The 22,266-nt window shown below is 41.9% G+C and overlaps 1 protein-coding gene across 2 annotated transcripts in view; it reads right to left on the bottom strand.

The window, feature by feature from the left end:
• Nucleotides 1–8,141: 8,141 nt before the first annotated feature.
• Nucleotides 8,142–22,266, bottom strand: part of MYZAP (myocardial zonula adherens protein) — a 98,444-nt gene continuing 84,319 nt past the window's right edge. For both annotated transcript variants that reach the window (XM_035258695.3, XM_054239315.2), the window contains 2 exons: nucleotides 17,886–17,986; nucleotides 8,142–9,087 (listed from right to left, as the gene is read on the bottom strand). In XM_035258695.3, the coding sequence (XP_035114586.2) occupies nucleotides 8,991–9,087; nucleotides 17,886–17,986 (198 nt within the window). In that variant the 3' untranslated portion in view covers nucleotides 8,142–8,990. The remainder of the gene's footprint in view (nucleotides 9,088–17,885; nucleotides 17,987–22,266) is intronic.

Genomic DNA, 22,266 nt, shown 5'->3' with positions numbered 1-22,266 from the left:
TATACTATGTATACTACTACATATAGAAGATACATACTATATACAGAAGATATATACTATACATACTAGTAGAAGAGACACACCTGTATACACTAGTATACTATGTATACTACTATATACAGAAGATACATACTATATACAGAAGATATATACTATACATACTAGTAGAAGAGACACACCTGTATACACTAGTATACTATGTATACTACTACATACAGAAGATACATACTATATACAGAAGATATATACTATACATACTAGAAGAGACACACCTGTATACACTAGTATACTATGTATACTACTATATACAGAAGATACATACTATATACAGAAGATATATACTATACATACTAGTAGAAGAGACACACCTGTATACACTAGTATACTATGTATACTACTATATACAGAAGATACATACTATATACAGAAGATATATACTATACATACTAGTAGAAGAGACACACCTGTATACACTAGTATACTATGTATACTACTATATACAGAAGATACATACTATATACAGAAGATATATACTATACATACTAGAAGAGACACACCTGTATACACTAGTATACTATGTATACTACTACATATAGAAGATACATACTATATACAGAAGATATATACTATACATACTAGAAGAGACACACCTGTATACACTAGTATACTATGTATACTACTATATACAGAAGATACATACTATATACAGAAGATATATACTATACATACTAGTAGAAGAGACACACCTGTATACACTAGTATACTATGTATACTACTATATACAGAAGATACATACTATATACAGAAGATATATACTATACATACTAGTAGAAGAGACACACCTGTATACACTAGTATACTATGTATACTACTACATATAGAAGATACATACTATATACAGAAGATATATACTATACATACTAGTAGAAGAGACACACCTGTATACACTAGTATACTATGTATACTACTATATACAGAAGATACATACTATATACAGAAGATATATACTATACATACTAGTAGAAGAGACACACCTGTATACACTAGTATACTATGTATACTACTATATACAGAAGATACATACTATATACAGAAGATATATACTATACATACTAGTAGAAGAGACACACCTGTATACACTAGTATACTATGTATACTACTACATACAGAAGATACATACTATATACAGAAGATATATACTATACATACTAGTAGAAGAGACACACCTGTATACACTAGTATACTATGTATACTACTACATATAGAAGATACATACTATATACAGAAGATATATACTATACATACTAGTAGAAGAGACACACCTGTATACACTAGTATACTATGTATACTACTATATACAGAAGATACATACTATATACAGAAGATATATACTATACATACTAGTAGAAGAGACACACCTGTATACACTAGTATACTATGTATACTACTACATATAGAAGATACATACTATATACAGAAGATATATACTATACATACTAGTAGAAGAGACACACCTGTATACACTAGTATACTATGTATACTACTATATACAGAAGATACATACTATATACAGAAGATATATACTATACATACTAGTAGAAGAGACACACCTGTATACACTAGTATACTATGTATACTACTATATACAGAAGATACATACTATATACAGAAGATATATACTATACATACTAGTAGAAGAGACACACCTGTATACACTAGTATACTATGTATACTACTACATACAGAAGATACATACTATATACAGAAGATATATACTATACATACTAGAAGAGACACACCTGTATACACTAGTATACTATGTATACTACTATATACAGAAGATACATACTATATACAGAAGATATATACTATACATACTAGAAGAGACACACCTGTATACACTAGTATACTATGTATACTACTATATACAGAAGATACATACTATATACAGAAGATATATACTATACATACTAGTAGAAGAGACACACCTGTATACACTAGTATACTATGTATACTACTATATACAGAAGATACATACTATATACAGAAGATATATACTATACATACTAGTAGAAGAGACACACCTGTATACACTAGTATACTATGTATACTACTATATACAGAAGATACATACTATATACAGAAGATATATACTATACATACTAGTAGAAGAGACACACCTGTATACACTAGTATACTATGTATACTACTATATACAGAAGATACATACTATATACAGAAGATATATACTATACATACTAGAAGAGACACACCTGTATACACTAGTATACTATGTATACTACTACATACAGAAGATATACACTTGCATATAATAGTAGAAGATATATACTATATATAGGAAAGCATTCTTTACCTCTAAATCTCATAGTTTTTGGGGTTTTTTTTGTTTTTGTTTTTGTTTTGAGTTGGAGTTTCGCTGTTGTTACCCAGGCTGGAGTGCAATGGCACAATCTTGGCTCACCGCAGCCTCCACCTTCTGGGTTCAAGCAATTCTCCTGCCTTAGCCTTCCGAGCAGCTGGGACTACATGCGCGCACCACCATGCCCAGCTAATTTTTGTATTTTTAGTAGAGACGGGGTTTCACCTTGTTGACCAGGATGGTCTCGATCTCTTGACCTCATGATCCAGCCGCCTTGGCCTCCCAAAGTGCTGGGATTACAGGCTTGAGCCACCGCACCCGGCCTAAATCTCATAGTTTTTATAGGGCCTGCTGTGTTTTAACAATCTTTTCAAAAAATAAAAACTTTCAAATTTAAAAGAATTTTAAAAAGAATCCTCACAAACGGTTCTCAGATAATTCATGGAATCAATGTTTCTCCAGATTATAAACTACATCAAAATTACAACATTTTTTAGTATCAAGTGTAAAAATTAAATTTTATTTTCATTTTTACGTTAGCATACCCTTCTTCTATAAAGACTCAGTCTTTTTGAAGGAAATAATCTCTTTGTGTTATAGTCAGACTAGTAGGTGCTCTAGTCAAATGTTATCATCCTGCCATTTGAAACGATTCCTAAATAATTGTTTGCAACCAAAAAATTACGAATTTTATGATTATCATAGAAAAATTAGCATCTTTACAACTATATTTTATGCTCGAAATTTGATATAGGGAATTTTGTAACAAAAAAAGGATCAACTTGAGACAGCCCTGTTTTCCCTTCCTTTACCCGCACAAAGATGTTTACGTCAATTTGTGGGTATCATAAAGACATTTTATTTTAAGTTTGAGCCACAAAATGAGCAGTTCAGTTTTGTTGTTTTCAGTCCGAGTGTGTGTTGTTGGGAGGCAGCAAGTTAAGAGGGAAGGGGAGAATTAAAATATTTGCAAGATGTCATTAATCTCCAGCGAGAGCCCAGAGTTGTTTTTTTTCCCCCCACTTCATTTCAGAACTAATCCAGCTTTCTGTTATTTGGCTCGGAAAAGTCTTAAATCTGTAACAAGAGAGTAACTTCCTGTTCTCAAGAGTATGGCTGCCAAAGAAAACATTTACAAGAAAAGTCCCAGAGCCAAAAAATTGCCTACTAATTATTTCTCAACCCCCCTCCCACCCTAAATCAGGAAGGTGAATCCTGTAAACGCGCTGTGTTAAAACCTGAAAAATTAAGAGAAAACCATCATGAACTGTTGGCCATTTATTTATAATTTATTGCATTCGGATTACATCAAGTTCATGGCCCTTGGGCACAAATGAATGTTTCTTATAATATTTTGTTCGGAATTCCACAAAGATTATACTATACCTTTACTGAAATACACTGTGGAAGTTTTCCCAGCACCTTTCCAGCTAAGGAAGAGCAGAGCAGTCAGTGACATCCAGAAACCAACCTAGGTGTGCCCAGCATGGGCTGTAGTGTTGCTACAAGCTGGCCTGACACAGAAAGAGTTTGGTGTTATCCTTGGTGACCTGTCTATTCAATGCAATGCAGCCCCAAGGCAAATCCCAACAGCCCTTTTGTAGAAATCCACAGACTGTAAAATTCATACAGAAACGCAAAGGACCTAGGATCGCCCAAGCAACTTTGAAACACATAATTAGGGAGCCTACACTAACTGACTTCGTGGCAATGACAAAGCCACAGCCAACAAGACAGCTGTGTTAGTGTCAAGATAAGTAGCCAGTGTAACAGTATAGAGAGTACAGAAACAGACTCGTGCACACATGGCCGACTGATTTTCAACAATGGCACAAGGGCAGTTCAGTGGGAAATGGGTAGCCTTTTCAACAAACAGTGCTAAAACGACGAGACGGCCTCATGCAGAAACAGAAAGCAGCTGTGTTTTTCCCACCACGTATCAGTTATCTAATCCTGCTAACCGTTTACCTTCAGCAGCCTCCTTCTGGTCTCTTTGCTTCTGCTCTCCTTTTAGAAACTCATCTTTAGTCTCCCTTTTAGGTCTCTCCCTCTTAAATTCACATCTAAAGAAAAGGAGATCGTTTGTTTAATCTCCTGTTTATCCAGTGACATTTCCCCCACTCTGCACAATCCCACTCACTAGCATTCATTAAGTCTGTGTCCAACAAGAAGAAATTCCTGGGTTTGCAAATATTCTTGGTGCAATTTTGCCTTCCAATAATTACTAGTAATAGTAGCAGGTATCAATTCTTGGCCTGTCTCTGACGCACTACTCGGACACTTCCTCCATGCTGTCCCGTGATCTGTGCAGCAAGCCTGTGGGTGCCGGACGGGGAGGGGGGGTTGCAATTCCATTTCCTTCACAGGCAAAGTTGCATCTGGGGCATGGAGCCGCAGAGCGCTGCAGTGACCTGGCCAAGGGGGTAATGTGATTTAATGGCAGACCTGGGACTGGCTCCCGGCCTCCCACCTGTGTTGGGAAATCAGACAGGTCTGGATGGTTTCAGACAATTTTCACATCTTTTTGAGTTTCCATTTCCTTATCCGTGAAATGGTGGTGATAACGTCTTCCAGGCAGGACTGTTGTAAAGACTCGATGTCTGTGTGCTGTGTCCAGCTCAGTAACTCCTGGTACCCTTTACTTCCCACAAGCCGAGGCTCCTTCTGGAATACTACTCATTTGTAGATTTCTTCATGTTTATCAAGGTTTGCCATGGCTTCCCTCCAAAAGACTAGTGTGCCTCTTATGGGAAACTACTCCTGAGGAGTTTATGTCACCGGAGAGACAACAAATGGACAGAAGATTGGTCATGAGATGTAAGAATAAAGAAGGGGCTGAATATAAGTTCCCCTGAGTGTCAGAGATGGGACAGATCAGCAAGGCCTGGACTTGCTGGAAAAGATTTTGGAGAGGGCGAGGGTCTTCCCAGCGCCTGTCATGTGCTGGGTGAACTGACCTAGCCCTCTTGGTCTGGCTGTCAAGAAGAGCACCATGGCCCAGTGGGGCCTGAGCCAGGAATCCTGCCCTTCCTGTCACCCTCACTCCTTGCCCAGGTGACCATCCTAGAGTTCCTAGAGCAGGTAGGTGGCATTCACTGCGGAGAAGGATGGTATTTAGAGTGGACACGTGGACCGACTCAGTGTTCAGCCTTGGTTGGTGCACCCTCCAAGCACTTCCCCAATATTGACCCTCTGTCCCAGGCTATCCCTGAAATAGAGGACATGCCCCGCCCACAGTCGAACCACATCTTAGTCATGTGGCCTGAGTGACAGGCTCTTGGTGATGGCTCACTAAGCAGCAGGCCTTCTCTGAATCCTGGGTCCTGAAGGACACTTGCTCCTTCCAAGCCCACCCTGTTTCCTGTCGGCTGCCAGGCACTCTCTGGGCCCTAGGGACACCTCCAGGCCCTCCGCTCACACCTGCATGTCCATGAGTTCTGACATGCCCAGGTCATATGCTGAAGGAACTTTGTTCCCCACCTATTTTGGGGACAGATCTGCCTAAAGAAATGGAGTATGTAACTGCCTAAAGGTATACACTCCATTTCTCATTTCTCATTCCTCATGTTGGCAAAGGGGTCAGGAAGTCACATTCTCAGCCTGTTAGTGAGAATTTCAATGGATTCAAAGTTCCACAGGCCATAGTGGGCCACATGCACCAAAAGACTTAAAGTGTGCATACCTTTTGACCGACCAATTCCTCTTCTAGGAATTTATCCTGAGAAAATAATCAGGCAAGCATACACAAACATGTGTACAAGATTGTTCATCAGAGGATTGCTGAAAAGAAAAGAGGACAGTGTCCAAAATTCCAACACTAAGGCATGGGTCAAAGAAATCATGGCACATCAAAAAATGGAATCCACTTACCTATAAGAAGCAATGGCATAGATTATGTATATAGCATATATATACTTTTTGCTTACTTTACATATATGTTTATATATATGATACATAGTTATATATATATACTTTTGCTTATTTTACATTTATATAAAGCAAGTATTATGAACTATATAAAGTAAGCACACTTACATTTATAAAATAAATATACACACATATAAAGTAAGCAAAAAGTGGCCGTGAAAGTGTGTAATGATAGCCAGCATCTATGAAGTGCTTCTTATGTGCCAAGCACTATTCTCAGAACTGTGTAGGCATTATTTACTCTTCACACCGGCCCCACTGGGAAAGAACTCTCACAGTTCCCATTTTACGGCTTTGTGACTTACCCACATGCACACTTGTGACTAAGATCAGGCAGGTGGGTGTTCCCACGTTCTTAAAAATCACATGATTTTGCCTGTCAGTATAGGGTCATATTTGTTTTAAAAACAAAATAAAGTGGGGTGTGTACGTGTGTGTGCATGTGCACGTGTGTGTGTGTGTGTGTGTGTGTTTTAAAAGCCTGGAAGGACTGGAATGAAAATATTAACCGGGAGCATTATTACAGGATACTATTTTTATTTTTTAAAAATCCTCTACATACACTGCTGCTTTCCATTTCGGTGAGATAAATTTACTAGGAAGTGTTAGAGTCCGTTCTCCCAATTTTACATAATATCCCTGCTCACAAAGAGGGTGATGAAGGTCACTCTTAGATGGGGGGTTTCGGTGCACCAGCGTTCGTTTCACAAAGGATCTGGAAGGACCGTGTCTCCGTTTCTTTCAGTTTCAGTCTGTGTAATTTAGGAACTCTCTGTAACAGTCTTCTTGAGTACCTCAAGTCGTGTTTAGAATTTTCCATATGTTGAGGACGTATTTTAAAATACAAAGGCCCAAGCTGTAGAACCATCCCTGGCATTTAAATTTAAAATTACTCAGTTTTTCTTTTCCCTGCTTCTTTGAAGAGAGAGAGAAAGAAGTGAATGTGGAAGTCTTGGCAGAGTAGTTTTCATTTCTACCTTGGTCTCATTAAAAGTGACATTTTTTAAATCATTGCATTTCACTTAGAAACTGCTCCCAGCGCCCTCTGCCTCTCTCTGAGTCCAGCTTCCCCATCTCCTAGTCCTGAGGACAGCTTCTTCCTCCTCAATGGCTGCCAAAGAGCATGCTTTCTTACTACGGGGACACCTCCAACGGTGACGGTCAAGCAGCAGTGAGCAGTGCGCAAAGACAGACCTCCAGAATGACGGCAACCACTGCTCTGTGCCTGGCAGTGCCCAGTCCCTCTTTGGGAATGACCTCATGCGGCACTCACATCAGCCTATCGAGTAGGTGTGATGATCCCAGGTTTTTAAAGGATGAAACTAATACTCAGAGAGCTTTGATGACTTGCCCAACGTCCCACAGACAGTGTTTAAACACAAACTAGGCTCCCAAATGCACATTCTCCTCTTAGCACTATTTTCTGATTCACGGTGATTCATCTTCCTGAGTTGCTTTGCTTGCTTGCTTTCTTCTTTCTTTCTTTTTTCTTTGTTTTTTGAGAGTGGAGACAGTAAGGGGTGGGAGGTTGGAGGAAAGTTTTAAAAGTAAAGTCTATTTTTGTACTTTGTGATCATTAATGTATCTTACCTTTTCCAAATGGTGGATTAACTAAATGTCAGGAATTAAAAAGACAGATAGGCTTCCTACCCCTGCAAACACACACACACACACACACACACACACACACACAGAGTCAATCTTATGGCTTACAGACGCTTCTATGGAGTGCACTGTCTGAAAGATCGTGTGATCTGACGTTGACGCTCTTTCCACAGCCTGGTCTGCTCTGTGCCCCTTCTACATGGCTATGGATGAAACACAGAGCCAACGCTAGTAGAACAAAATATATGGTATTTATTAAACACATGTGACATAGTTCATAATATCAAAGTAGAGCATGCATGAACAGGTTATTCATTCACTGAACAAAAACACCAATCAATACTGAAAACATTACATGATTAAATGTCCGTGACATATAAAATTCTCTTCATGTGAGGAGAAAAAAACAATCATGAGTTGAATAAATACAGTGATTTCAGCTGGTCCAATGAGGACGTAAGGCAGAAGAAAGCAAGGGACTAGTGCATGGGATGAAGCTTGTCTGGCCCTCACAAGTCCCTAACTGCGGCTCCCACGACCCTGCACAGATGCTTGGGACCCGGAGGAAAGAGTGTGTGCAGGCCGGGGACCCTCCCCTCCAGGGTCAAGTTTGGCTGGGTGCCCATGCTCCTTGTGGACAGGCCTCTCTGTACCGGAGGAAACGCTGCCTCTAATACTTTTATGGGTAAACAAAACCTTCCTGCCCTATCAAACGATCCTGGCATGAATCACATGAAACTTCAAATTGATGTCCTTTTCCCTCCCGACCAAAGTCTAGCAAGGAAAATAAAGAGTGAGGGAACCCTCCTGATAGGATTTCAGTGTCTACTAAGAAAACAAATCATGACACGGGATAGCAGGGTGTGCTGGGCGGTGTTTCCAATGTGACCTTGTCTCTTACCTGCCCCTCCGCCTTCACTTTCCTTCCTGTCTTATAGAAGCAGATCAGAGCCTCAGCCATTCCCATTCTGGCTTTCGCTGTGTAAAGGGGACACAACAGTCACCGTTCCCAGAGGATTTCAAGCCACAGGGCTCCAGAGCGTTCGTCCGTCTGTAAAAAGCGCGTGTCTCTGAGCGCCTAAGTCAGCGTTTTCTTCATTGTTAACTCCAGTACTCTCGTGTACGGGGTGTAGTTCCTGGAAGGCATCACGATTTCACGAGTCCTGCCCGTTTGGCTGAGAAATGAGAAAAGTCAGGTCAGGAAAATTCAACAAAACCCCCATATGCTTCACGTGGTAAGAAAACTCTAGAAAATGGTGTTTAAGCACTTAAAAAGACTGTAATAATGCACCCTAATATTTCATTTTAAACATTACAAACGAGCCCTGCAATGGACTTAATGTTCCCCCAAATTCATAGGTTGAAATCCTAGTCCCCAAGGTGATATATTAGGAGACGGGGTCTTTGGGAGGTGACTGCGTCATGAGGGTGCAGCCCTCATGAATGGGATTAGTGCCCTTATAAGAGAGGCCCCAGAAAGATGCATCATCCCTTCTGCTATGGGAGGACACAGCAAGAAGACCCCATCCATGAACCAGAAAGCAAGCCCTCACCAGACACTGGGCCTGCTGGCACCTTGGTCGTAGGCATCCCAGCCTCCAGAACTGTGAGGAATACATTTCTGTTGGTTATAAGTAACTAGTATATGGCACTTGGTTATGGCAGCCTGCAGGGACTATGACAGATTAAAAATAAAGTTATCTTTAGCGAGCTGTGAAGGTTGTACTAGGCATCCAGGGTTCAGAAAAGTATGAAACATGCGTTCAAGGGACTCATCACCTGGATAATTTTCATGTACTGTGTTATGGACTATAACAAAGACATAAACGCTGTGCTGGGTACTCTTCGGCTGCCATTCAGACCTACTCTCCCCCTTCTCCACCCAACTCTGTGCCCGGGAAGGTCAGCATCAAGGGGCTCCCTTGCCCTTCGAATTCAGTTCCTTTTGGCTTACTGCAGGGGATTAGGGAGTGAGAGGACAAAGAGGCCAGAATATTTGTCCCCTCCCAGACAGGGTGCAGCTTGGTAGCTGCAGGCATCCCTCTACCAGGGCCCATAGCAAAAGCCCCCGCCCCCCGACTGCTCTCTTCCCCTGGCTTTCTCCCCTGCCTCCTCAGGGAAGGGTGGTAACAGCTTCCAGTGTTGCTAGCTCCAGAGCTGGCCGCTGTCTTGTTTACTTCCCTTAACGTTGCCCAGACATCCACAACAGTCCCTTCATTTAGCTCTCAAGCCTCCCTTCCCTCCATGACCTGAACAATATACGCATGGACACATGATGGGAAAACAGGGCAGAACAACATAGCACCACCTAGAAGTTCACATCTGGAGATTCACACAGAGAAGGTGAATCCCGAGGGATGCGTGGCATTCATCAAGTTGGCGAAGTGGGGATGAGAACTCCAGGAGGAAGGGACCGTATGTACAAGGCAGAGATGGGAGCGCACACGGTTTACGGATGTGAAAATGCAAACTCTGTGTCCCTTTAGAATCACTGGAACAAGGAGTTCACAATGGAGAGTGGCAGAAGATGAGGCGTGGTGGAGAAGGGTCCCATGCGCCTGGCTAGGAGTTCAGAAGTGAGCAGGGAACTAGAGAAGGTTTTTAAGGAGAGCCATGATCTGCTCATGTTTTTATTCTAGCAAGATTCCACTGATACCATTGAGCATTGACTAGGGAAGGATTATTCTGAAGGCAGGTCAGTTGAAAATTCTTGCTCTTTAGGAGGTGAAAGAAAGATCATGAGAACTTGAACTCTGATGGACGCACTGGAAAGGAAGTGGCAGGGAAAGGTTAGAGAGCTATTTGGGAGTATAATTAACAGGATTGGGTGACTAAGACATCCTATTTCTTTTTCCTCCTGGACACATAACTACATTTCCCAGCTTCTCTTGCCATTAGGTGGGCCATGTGACCAAACAGGCAAAAGTGACTTCTCCTACTTACAGGCTGAACCCATTAAAATGTTCTACATAATCCCCCATGCGCTTTCTCCATTCCCTTTTACGTAGAGTATACAGGTGGAGAACTCAGGAGGACTCCAAAGCTCAGGCAGCGTCTCTGGATGGAGGAATTCCTGGGCTCCCGAAAGATTGTGTGGCGTGGAATCTATACCAAACTGCCGTAAACCATGACAAGGGAAATTAACCTTTACCATGCTAAGCCACGGAGATGTGTAGGTTCTTTCAAACAGCAGCCACCTTCCTTATCTCAACCAACGCAATAACAAAATGTGTAAATGAAGCCTAAGGTCAAACCCCTTCCCCTAACGTCCCACATCCCACCACTCACCAGGTGAGAGAGGATGTATCAGAGGCATGGCAGGGGTTATCTTTAAAACTGCATGTCTGCCTCAGGAGAGTCTCCATGTTCTCCGCCCCAACCCCATATACACCATGAACGTTACTATTATAGAGGCTTCTGACACCGCCGTAGCATCTTTTTGTTTTGTTTGTTTTTGTCAGACCAAGTCTCTCTCTATTGCCCAGGCTGGAGTACAGTGGTGTGATCTCGACTCATTGCAACCTTCACCTCCCAGGCTCAAGCAATCCTTGTGCCTCAGCCTCCCAAGTAGCTGGGATTACAGGTGTATGCCACTACCACCCGGCTAATTTTTGTGTTTTTAGTAGAGATGGAGTTTCACCATGCTGACCAGGCTGGTCTTGAACTCCTGACCTCAAAGGATCCACCTGATTCTGTCTCCCAAAGTGCTGGGATAATAGGCATGAGCCACAGCGCCCAACCTCTGTAGCATTTTGTTGCACTTGCTGGTCTACGCATCTGTGTCCAGTGCTAGGTATAATTTCTTTAAGGGTGAAAAGCACATCTCCATCATCTCCATGAAGCCAGCAGCAGCTCACAGAGGCCAGCCACAGCGCTATTACCCCACAGGGCTATTACTTTGGATTACAAAGGAAACCAAAGGTTGGAGGAGTTTCAAGAAGTAAGTGGTCTCAGTGTCAACTGCCACAGAGAGCAGCAATCCATGGGACCCGGTGATCCAGGAGTCCCCGGTGACCTGACCAGGCAGTTCAGTGGAGTGCCAGGGGCAGAAGCCAGACGGCAATTTGTGCCAACTCCTGTGAAAATTCCACATAACAGAAGCAGTCCCTAGTGACAGTACCCTGGAAGCCCATAAAATGCAGAAATATTTATAAAGGTGAACCTTGTAGAGTTCAAAAACAGGCTCTCATATCCCAATCTTTAAAAGAGAAGTGGGATATTTTATTTAGTTGGTCACTAGGAAGCAACAGGATTTCAGGAACACAAACAACCTCAGCCACAAACCTGAAACCAACCGTTTGCCTTAACACATTCCGGCTGCTGTTAACCTTTCATGAATTCATAAAGGGGTAGGTCCCCTGGGGGAAACGGCAGAATCGGCAAATAACGCTTTGACAAAAAACTACTTTGTGTTCTGGTCTTTGCAACAGAAATACGAAAACACAAGCATTTTAAAGCACTTACTACGTGCTGAGCACTTAAAACCCGGGGAATATTTTTCATCAAATTGCACCTATTAAGGCTGAGTTGATGAGTTTGCTGGAAACCAAGTTTCACTATCAGGCAGGAGAAAGAAACATCACTTTTCTTTTTCGTTTCTTTTTACTTTTCTTTGTAAATGAAGGCTTGATGACCTGCACTTGTTCTCAATGGCTTTAATTAATGTATATCAAACTTTTCAAACCAAAATCCTCAGTCTTTAAATACGTACATACATGTGTGTGTCTGAAAACCCCCGAACTCACAGTGAGTCCCCTCTCACCCTTTCCCTTTCCCTCTCTCTTTATGAAGAGATCCTTGGTCACTCGAAATTTATGGAACACAGAGATTAGATGAAGGAGGGGAAGGATTGGAGGAGGAGAAAGCGAGGCAGAGGTACCATACTAAGCAGATGAGGCAGTCTCAGGCAGGCTGGCAGCAGGGGGATGCGAAAGCATGAGGCAAGTCCTGAAGGAAAAGAACAAGTCTGAGTGAGTCAATGAGCAAGTAATTCTCTGGCTCAGAAGTGACTGCACTATACTGAGCTTAGGTAACTGGGAGAGCAGTGGCTGTAGCAACAGAAATATGAAAACGCGGGCACTTAAACAGGACATTCTATGCCTGCTACTGCCCTCAATCCTCTCAACAAGCTTCCAAGGGGACTGCCACCAAAATCTTCCTTTTCAAGAGGAGAAGGAAGGTTCTGACCCTCCTTGAAAATCAAGGAGGGTAGGAATTTGCCAAAGTTGCAGATGCAGCAGGAGGCAGACCCAGGACCCAAACCCAGGTCTAACTTCCAAGCTAGTATTGTTACTCACTCCTCAGAGGAGTGACTTTGAAGAAAGAGATGGCGCACTCGGCCGTGCAATGGCAAGTGTGAAGACCAAGCAGACACCAGCTGGGAGTGCCCAGAAGGCCGTGAGGAACAAGGACTTGTATTCAAGACAAAGGTTCACACTTTCTTTCTCTTGAATACAAGTCCTTGTTCCCCAGAGCCACAGAGAGGAGAGGTGAAATTGTGAGACCACGTACAATCTTTGCAGGAAGTACTGGACCAAGGAACCAAGACAGAGCCATGTGGACTACCATGGTGAGGATCTTGGAGGAGGAAAAGTAGCCATCAAAGAAGCTGGAGAAGCTGGAGACAGCGGGAGAACCAGGAAAGAAAGTCCCGCAAGAGTAAGAAACAGCCTGAGGAATCAATCCTTCCTTTCTTCTTAGGAAGGACTGTCAAATGCTAGAGGGAGACAGCACCAGTCAACAAATATTGAGTGCCTAGTATGTGCCAAGCGCTGCTCTAAGGAGGTCCCAGGGAGAATGTAATTAGTGAAATAGAGGAGAATCCCTGCCCTCATGGAGCTCACATTCTAGTAAGGAGAGAGAGAGAAAACACACACACACACACACACACACACACACACACACACGTAAAACATAAGCAGGAATCACTTCATCCAAGGACATTATTAAATAAATGAATTGTGACAATATGATTATCTGATCACCTATGTTCCTCACTTAGTATATATTTTTCACTTATTCACCCAACAAATGTTTATTGAGCATCAGCTAAATGCAGTTTTTTTCCATGCAAGACAAAAAAACTACAGCAGCTCGAAGTCAAACGTTATTAGCGGTAGCACAGCGTGTAACACTCGCAGTTGTACAGATGAGTGCGTAGGAGACGCCATGCTATTCTATAATGAGACAAGCGCCCCATGCCTGCAACACGCTCAGGTCTTAGCTGACAGAGACCTTATCAATCACTGGGCCTTGCAGAGTTTTATGCAGTGTCTAGAGGGGGTTTCAAACCACTGAGGCTTTAACTGAAGAGCCCAATGCATACTGAAACGCTATATACTTGATTAGGCTAGCAATCCGTTTCATAAAATCACCAGTAAAAATTAAATTAGGCTGGGCACGGTGGCTCACACCTGTAATCCTTTGGGAGCCAAGGCGGGTGGATCATGAGGTCAAGAGTTAAAGACCAGCCAAGCCAACATGGTGAAACCCCGTCTCCACTAAAAATACAAAAATCAGCCAGGCATAGTAGCAGGTGCCTGCAGTCCCAGCTACCCGGGAGGCTGAGGTTCCTTGCTTGAACCCAGGAGGCCGAGGTGGCCGTTAGCTAAGATTGTGCCACTGCACTCCAGCCTGGGTGACATAGCAAGACTCTGTCTAAAAAAAAAGGAAAAGAAAAAATTAAGTTAGTGAAATTATCTTAGCATACTCAAATTTATTTATATTTCATACATAGAGAATATCAGAGGTTGGGTTCAGTAATGTTAATAGTAATAGCTATTAGTTATTAAGTGCTTAAATCCGGTCCAATTACCACACTAAAAGGCTTTATTTTTTATTTCTTTTTACTTATTTATTTTGAGACAGAGTCTTGCCCAGGCTGGAGTACAATGGCGTGATCTTGGCTCACTGCAACCTCCACCTCCTGCGTTCAAGCAATTCTCTCTCAGCCTCCTGAGTAGCTGGGATTACAGGTGCATGTCACCACGCCCATCAAATTTTTTTTGCTAGAGATGGAGTTTCACCAAGTTGTTCAGGCTGGTCTCAAACTCCTAAGCTCAGGCAATCCACCCGCCTCAGCCTCCCAAAGTGCTAGGATTGCAGGTGTGAGCCACCGTGGCCGGCCTACTTTTTATTTCCTTTGTTTTCTTTCTTTCTTTTTTTTTTGGAGAGATAAGTTCTTGCTATGTTGCTTAGGCTGGTCTCAAACTCCTAGCTTCAAGTGATCCTCCCGCCTTGGCCTCCCAAAGTGCTGGGAATGCAGGCATGGCCCACCATGCCCAGCCCCTAAATGCATTATATACATGTTTTCATCGAATCTTCAAAGCAACCCAAGAAGGTTTGATATTTTCCTCTTCATTCCCATTTTAAAGATGAAAGAGTTAAGGCTTTAGAGAGGGGAAATAACTTGTCCAAGGCTGTGCTCAGCTAGCAGCTGGCTGGGCAGGGAACTGGGCAGCCTGAGCCTCCCTGACCATCCCACACTGATCAATTCATTGTAGGAGATGAGCCGGGAGCAAGAACAAAACACTTCCACATCACTGAGGCTTAATTCGGTGCTTGTCTTCGTATAAAAAATTCTAGAGAAAAAAAATCTAAAAAATGTTCTGGGCAATAACATGGACTCTTTTATTAGATATAAATGTGAAGTCCAAGCACGAACCAGGAACGCTGTTGGAACATACACACCACTGTTCAGTAGCTCTCTATTTATGACCTAACTTCAAACTCCGCATGCACTGCACCAAGACTGAAGAAAACCTGTTTCTAATTCCGGCTCTGTGGCTTCTAGAGAATCACTTGGTCTCTCTGAGCCGCAATTCTGGTATTTATAAAGTATGGTGATTAACTAGATGGGGCGTTCCAACTTGGTTTTGCCCACAGAGGTTTTATTCAAACAGACTCTTACCTGGAATCCAACCGACAAAACAGACTAAAAGCTGACTTTCTCAGGTCGTTTTGGGGAGGAAGCAGGGTCTCAGGAGCCATCCCCTCACTAACCGTCCTCACCCCCGGGCATCCTGAGGCCTCTCCAGGAGCCCCACCTCAGTGTAAGGCAGTTCCAGGAAGCACAGGTGGAAGGCCACTGCCCTGTGTTACCTAAAGGTCCCGGGCTCCTCCCCACCCAGACTTGCCTGGCGCCTGTCACATAGTAGGCACTTAATAAATATTTGCGAGGAAACGAATGAAATATTATTCCGCCTTTTCGGAAACACGAAAATGTAGTTTTCATTTCCTCTGCTGATTGACCTCGGTAGTTAAACTGCTAAGATGGATCCTGGGGGAAAGCAAATGTTACATTTATGGAAAAGCTGCTTTTAGATACTGGAGTGGCTTCCAAGTTCACCACGGCCATAAGTTAAGGGTCTGTCAGCACTTCCATTATGAAAGCCGCTTTGTGGTTTCATAACTTAGCCAGGAAAGTTTGCTTTGGGCTATACTTGGGCATACAAATTGAAAAGCTTGCTTTAAGCCAAAATGTGGGAAATAGAAAACAAACAATTTATTGGTTTCAGACATAGTTTTGTACATGTCTTAGCCAAACAAGATTTATTATTTGGGCAATTAGAGTGGACTAAGCCACTTGGCTTTTGAAAAATAACAAAGGAGGGAAATGGCCAAACTATTTAGATTTCAAAAAGGTCTCTGAACACAACTGATCATTCTTTTTGGTTATATTTTCATCATGTACTTTGTACCACACGATGATGAGACCCGGAGTCTATTTATACATATATTCCATATTTTCTGTTAAAGAATTATAAATCAGAATGATAAAATCAGAATGATAAAAATGCCTTTTTACTAGAAGGCAAGTAATGTAATGAGGATACTATCCAAGAGCCTAATGCTGCTTTTGGAAAATTCTTTGAGAATGGCAAGTGATTCATTTTAATTAACAAAAATGACAATACCAGTAATAGAAAAAAAAGGAGTCAAATCACTGACTTCACAAGTCGAGAAACTCAGGCCCCAGTGAAGAACCTGTCTGAAGGCGACCTGCTGCTGGCTGGTAGGACAAGAACCAGGTATTCCACACCCCACCTTGGGATCGGCTCATCACTGCTTCCCACCAGCTGTAACCACTCAAGATGCCAGGATTCAACATGTTGCTAGACTACTATGTCCAGCAAAGCACACGCAAGGGCCCCTGTTCACACAGGAATCCACCCTCCTGTGCACAGGACACGAGGCATCTTTTGGCTCTGATTACCTAAATCACAAGTCACACGTCCTTAAGATCTTTGCTGTAAACTTGTTTTAAGCCCTCTTCAGGCTGGGCACAGTTGTGAGCACCTAGTTACCAGACGCAGGTTACTGGATTACAGGCTCTAATGTCACCAGGAAAAGACACAGGCATGGGAGCAGCCTAACAATGAACAGGTCAGTTTTTTAGCTCAGGAATGTAACTGAGCAAACCAGATTAGAGTTATCACAAATTTGCTGCTGACTCAAGCAGCTCAGGTGTTTATGAACCGAATCCAATGCTTGGCAGGGCCCTGTTACCATACCGAGGAATAGATGAGTTTTGTTCAAGGTTTAGATCTTCCCTCGTGTACATCACTAAAGCACCTTGGATGACCCTCTCACACTATTATATATGTCTGCCTACACACCTGTCTCTGCCTCCAGACTGAACGCTGGGGCAGGAACCAAATCTCATCGTTCTCTGTATCGTAAGTGTCAGGCACAGCGAAGGTACTAACGGCATTTATTGAATGAAGGAAGGAAGGACGAAACACAAGCATGCACTCACTGACAGGGCCCATCTCTCTCCGAATGGCTTCCAGGTCTCTCCCTTGCTGCCCCCGTTCCTACAGAAACCAGTCAACCCCCGTCAACAGCCACCACTTGGCTTTGCAGAAATATTTTTGATAGGAAGAACGCAATTCTGTTAAGAACAGCCCAGCAAAGTATCTTCTCCAGCCAAAGAGGAATTTGAATAAAAAATCCCCAGGAAATTCCTAAATACCTGGGCAGAAGATCACAGCCCACTCCAATCTCTCGGGTTTCCACTTCAGTCTTGGCCTGGGTTTCTGTTGAATAGTCCAGCCTACTTTGTAGTTCATTATTCTGGAGACAAGAAAAAGAAGTACTCTCAGTAAGTCAAGTATGTTCCCCCACAAATATGCATGATTCAATTTATATGTATTATCTGATTTCGCCCCATGACACGGGCAACTAGCACAATGCACTTATAGAGCTTCGCTTACACAATAGGTGTTGAAGAACAGATTGACTGAATCCATACAAATGGCTTTCTAAGCATGTACAGACATGTGCATCCAATTTTACATAAATGAAAACAAAATACTGTGATCTAGGTTATAACCTGCTTTGTTCAGCCACCGATTCGCCGAGGCTACTTTTCCATCTTCATTTGTTTTCTTTTTGTGTCAACAAACTATTTTAATTCGTTAACAGTATTTCACTGTATGGATACATTATTCATTTAACTAGTCCCTTACTGATGGGCATTGAGGTATCTGTCACGTTTCTGCCATCATAAAGAAGGTGCAGCCCAACTTTTAACACCTCCTTATTAAACTATAAAACGGGCAAGTCTGTGAATTTAATTTCATGGGAAATACCTCCATAACTTAATTAGTATTTCGTAGGTGTGGAAAATTCAGAATCTCACACATATAAAGTAGAACAGGCTCCTTGGGATTAAAATTAGCATTCTGAATAGTTTTTTTCCTTTCGGGCCAGAGCCATACATTACCATGGGTTAAAGATGAGATCCTCAGCAACTGGAAATTTGCCTCATGGGGGAAACGAAGGACAAAGAAGCAAGAGATACTGAAATGAAAATAGATGAAGAAGTGGAAGATACTGAAATGAAAACAGATGAAGTGCTGGTGCCTGAAATCTGAAGTGTAAAAACACCAAAAAAAAAAAAAATGTAGAAAGTAGTGACAGAGGTTATCTCTGTGTATTGAGACTTGGGGATGCTTTTTCGCTTTTTCAAAAAGTCCTTCTACATATTTTCCAGTAACACTAGACTAAATGTTCAGGAAACAAGGATCATATCTATCTTCCTAGTTGTATTCTCAAAGCGTGGCATGCAGCTGATGCAAGATAAATATTTGCTGAATAAATAAATTTATAAATGGTTTTACAATGAGCATTTTATGTGCATAACTAGAAACAAAAGCATTTGTTCTTCGTCAAGTTGGAGCTGAAGCTGAGGCGCTATTCCAAGACATTAGATAACACGAGGAAGTTTAAAAGTCCTACAGAGACAGAAGCCCATCTGTCTTGAAAGAAAGAATGTGGGTTACACATTCAGTAGCTCCTGCTTTGAAAAGTTGTTACCAAGGAGCAGAGTATCAGTTCTTGTGAAAACCCATGTTCTGTACAATGTAAGGGACTATGAATCCCTTCCGATAAATAAGAAATAGGGTAAAAGAAGAGAATGCTTTCCAGATTCCTCAGCAGATGACACGCTATGACAAATCGATGGGCTCTGAATCTATCACCTGATCCCCAGTATGGAAGAATGGTGCTGGCTTCTTGCCAGAGAGTCATCAGCATACACACACACACACACACACACACGCACACGCACACGCACACACACACACGCACACGCACACACACACACACACGACAAGCAGTTCTCTGTATTCTCTGTGTTTTGTTTATGATTTTTCTTTATCTGTCAGCTCTGCCCTGAGAGCAGCACAGCCATGGTGGTGGCAGTACAGATACAGTAAAAACTTAACAGAAAGACCATCTTTCTGGTAGAACAGGCCAGGAGGAGGAGGCCAGGGCTACTAACATTAGGGAGAAGGCAAAAGAGGAGGGTCAGAGTAGTGGGGAAACACTAAATTCTTGTACATAGGCTCAGCTGAAGTCTCTGGTAGACCACTGAACCATGCACGCCTGGAGAAAACTGAAAGAAGCTTGCAGGTAACGTTTAACGAACTGAACTGAGATCTGCCATCACAGACAGCTCTTGCCTGTCACAGACAAGCAGGACGTAGTTGGGTCTAGCTGAATTCACTGCCTTTTAAACAAAACCCAACAAAGCACTCACAATGTCCAGCTTATAAGCCAAAATTATGTGACATATAAAGACTCAAGAACATATCACCCATTCCTAAGGGAAAAGAGAATCAACAGACACCAATTCTGATATAACTCAGATGTTGGAATTTTCAGACAAAGACTTTAATGTAGCCATCATAACAATGATCAGTGAGAGAAAGAAAAATATGCTTACAATTAACGTAGTAAAAAAATCAATAGAAAATATAAAAAAGAACTAAATGGACATTTTAGAACAAGAAAGTACAATACGTGAATGTTTTTTAAAAGTCAGTACATGGACTTAAGACTGAAGATGATAAAGGGAAGTCAGCAAACTTGAATATTCATTACTGGAAATTATCCAATGAAAGTAGAGAAATTAAAGAGCGAAAACAATAAATGGAGCGCTGCAGAACTGTGAAGCAGCCTGAAAACCTAACAGGGATTTTTGAATCAAAGAAAGAGAGGAAAGGAAAACTACCAGAAAAAGTATTTTAAAACATAATAGCTGAAAACACCCCAAATTTGGTGAAAGACATAACTTTGCAACTTCAAGAAGCTCAGCAATCCCCAAACAGGATAAATTCAAGGAGAAACACATCAGTCAAACTTCTGAAAACGAAAAATGAAGAAAAACCTTGAAAGCAACCTGTTGCGTGCAGGGGCATAATCATTTGGATTACACAGATATCTCATTAAAAACCATGGAAAGCAGGCCGGGCGCGGTGGCTCAAGCCTGTAATCCCAGCACTTTGGGAGGCCGAGGCGGGTGGATCACGAGGTCAAGAGATCGAGACCATCCTGGTCAACATGGTGAAACCCCGTCTCTACTAAAAATACAAAAAATTAGCTGGGCATGGTGGCGCGTGCCTGTAATCCCAGCTACTCGGGAGGCTGAGGCAGGAGAATTGCCTGAACCCAGGAGGCGGAGGTTGTGGTGAGCGGAGATCGCGCCATTGCACTCCAGCCTGGGCAACAAGAGCGAAACCCCGTGTCAAAAAAAAAAAAAACCATGGAAAGCAGAAACAATGAGTACTGAGATAAATAAACTGTCAATTTAGAGCTCTATATCTGTCAATAATGAAGGTGAAATAAAGACCTTACTTTCAAATAAGAAAAACTAAGAGAATGTTTTACCACCTGGCCTGCACCGCATAAAATTCTAAATAAAAGTTCCTCAGGCTGAAGAGGGGTGACATCACAGAAAAACTCAGACCATCAGAAATAGAGTATATATGAAAGAATCCAGTTTCTCTTAATTGCTTTAAAATACATGCAATTGTTAAAGCGAAAATGGTAACAATGTATCATGGTTTTATAATGTATATAGATACAATACATATGACAATTATAACCGCAGGTACAGGGGTAAATAAATCTATATTATTGCAAGATTTCTACATTTTACAAGAAGTGGTATAATATTATCTCTAGGTGGACAGTGAACAGCTAATGATGTATACTGCAATACCTGGAGTAACCACTAACATATTAGAGAAAAGAGATACAGCAAAAATGCCAACAGGTAAATTAAATTGGCATTTTAAAAAATTGAAATAATCCAAAAGAAGGCAAGGAGGAAGAACAAAAAAGCAAGCAAGCAACATAAGCAAAACAAGCCAGAAGGAACAAACAGAAAACAAATAATGAGAAGGGAGATCTAAATCCAATCATATCAATGTAATTAAATATGAGTAAACTATATATTCCAATTAAACGGCAGAGACTGTAACAATGCATAAAACAGCAACTCCCGGCTGGGTGCAGTGGCTCATGCCTGCAGTCCCAGCATCTTGGGAGGCCCAGGTGGGCAGATCACGAGGTCAGGAGTTCAAGACCTGCCTGGCCAACACGGTGAAACCCCATCTCCACGAAAAATACAAAAATTAGTAGAGCATGGTGGCATGCACCTGTAGTCCCAGCTACTGGAAACTAAGAGGTAGGAGGATAGCTTAAGCCCAGGAGGTCGAGGCTGCATTAAGGCAAGATCGCACCACTGTACTCCAGCCTGGCTGACTGTACAAGACCTCATCACAAAAAAAAAAAGAAAAGAAAAAAAAAAAAATCTCTTCAACAGATATCATCATTAAGCAAACAAAAAAGCAAGTCACAGGATGGGAGAAAATGTTCACAGTACATGTATCTGACAAAGGACTCGAATCCAGAAGCTATAAAGAACTCTTCCAACTCAATAGTAAGGAAAGAAAATCTCAATAAAATAATGAACTAAAGACTGGAACAGACACTTCAAAAGATGAGACTTGTAAATGGCAAAAAGTATATGAAAAGATTCTTGAAAAGAAGAAAAGATGCTCAGC

Source organism: Callithrix jacchus, chromosome 8 (assembly GCF_049354715.1).
Source record: "Callithrix jacchus isolate 240 chromosome 8, calJac240_pri, whole genome shotgun sequence".
Classification (NCBI taxonomy): domain Eukaryota; kingdom Metazoa; phylum Chordata; class Mammalia; order Primates; family Cebidae; genus Callithrix; species Callithrix jacchus.
The sequence above is the reverse complement of the archived record's forward strand: the minus strand, read 5'-3'. Positions and strand labels throughout refer to the sequence as shown.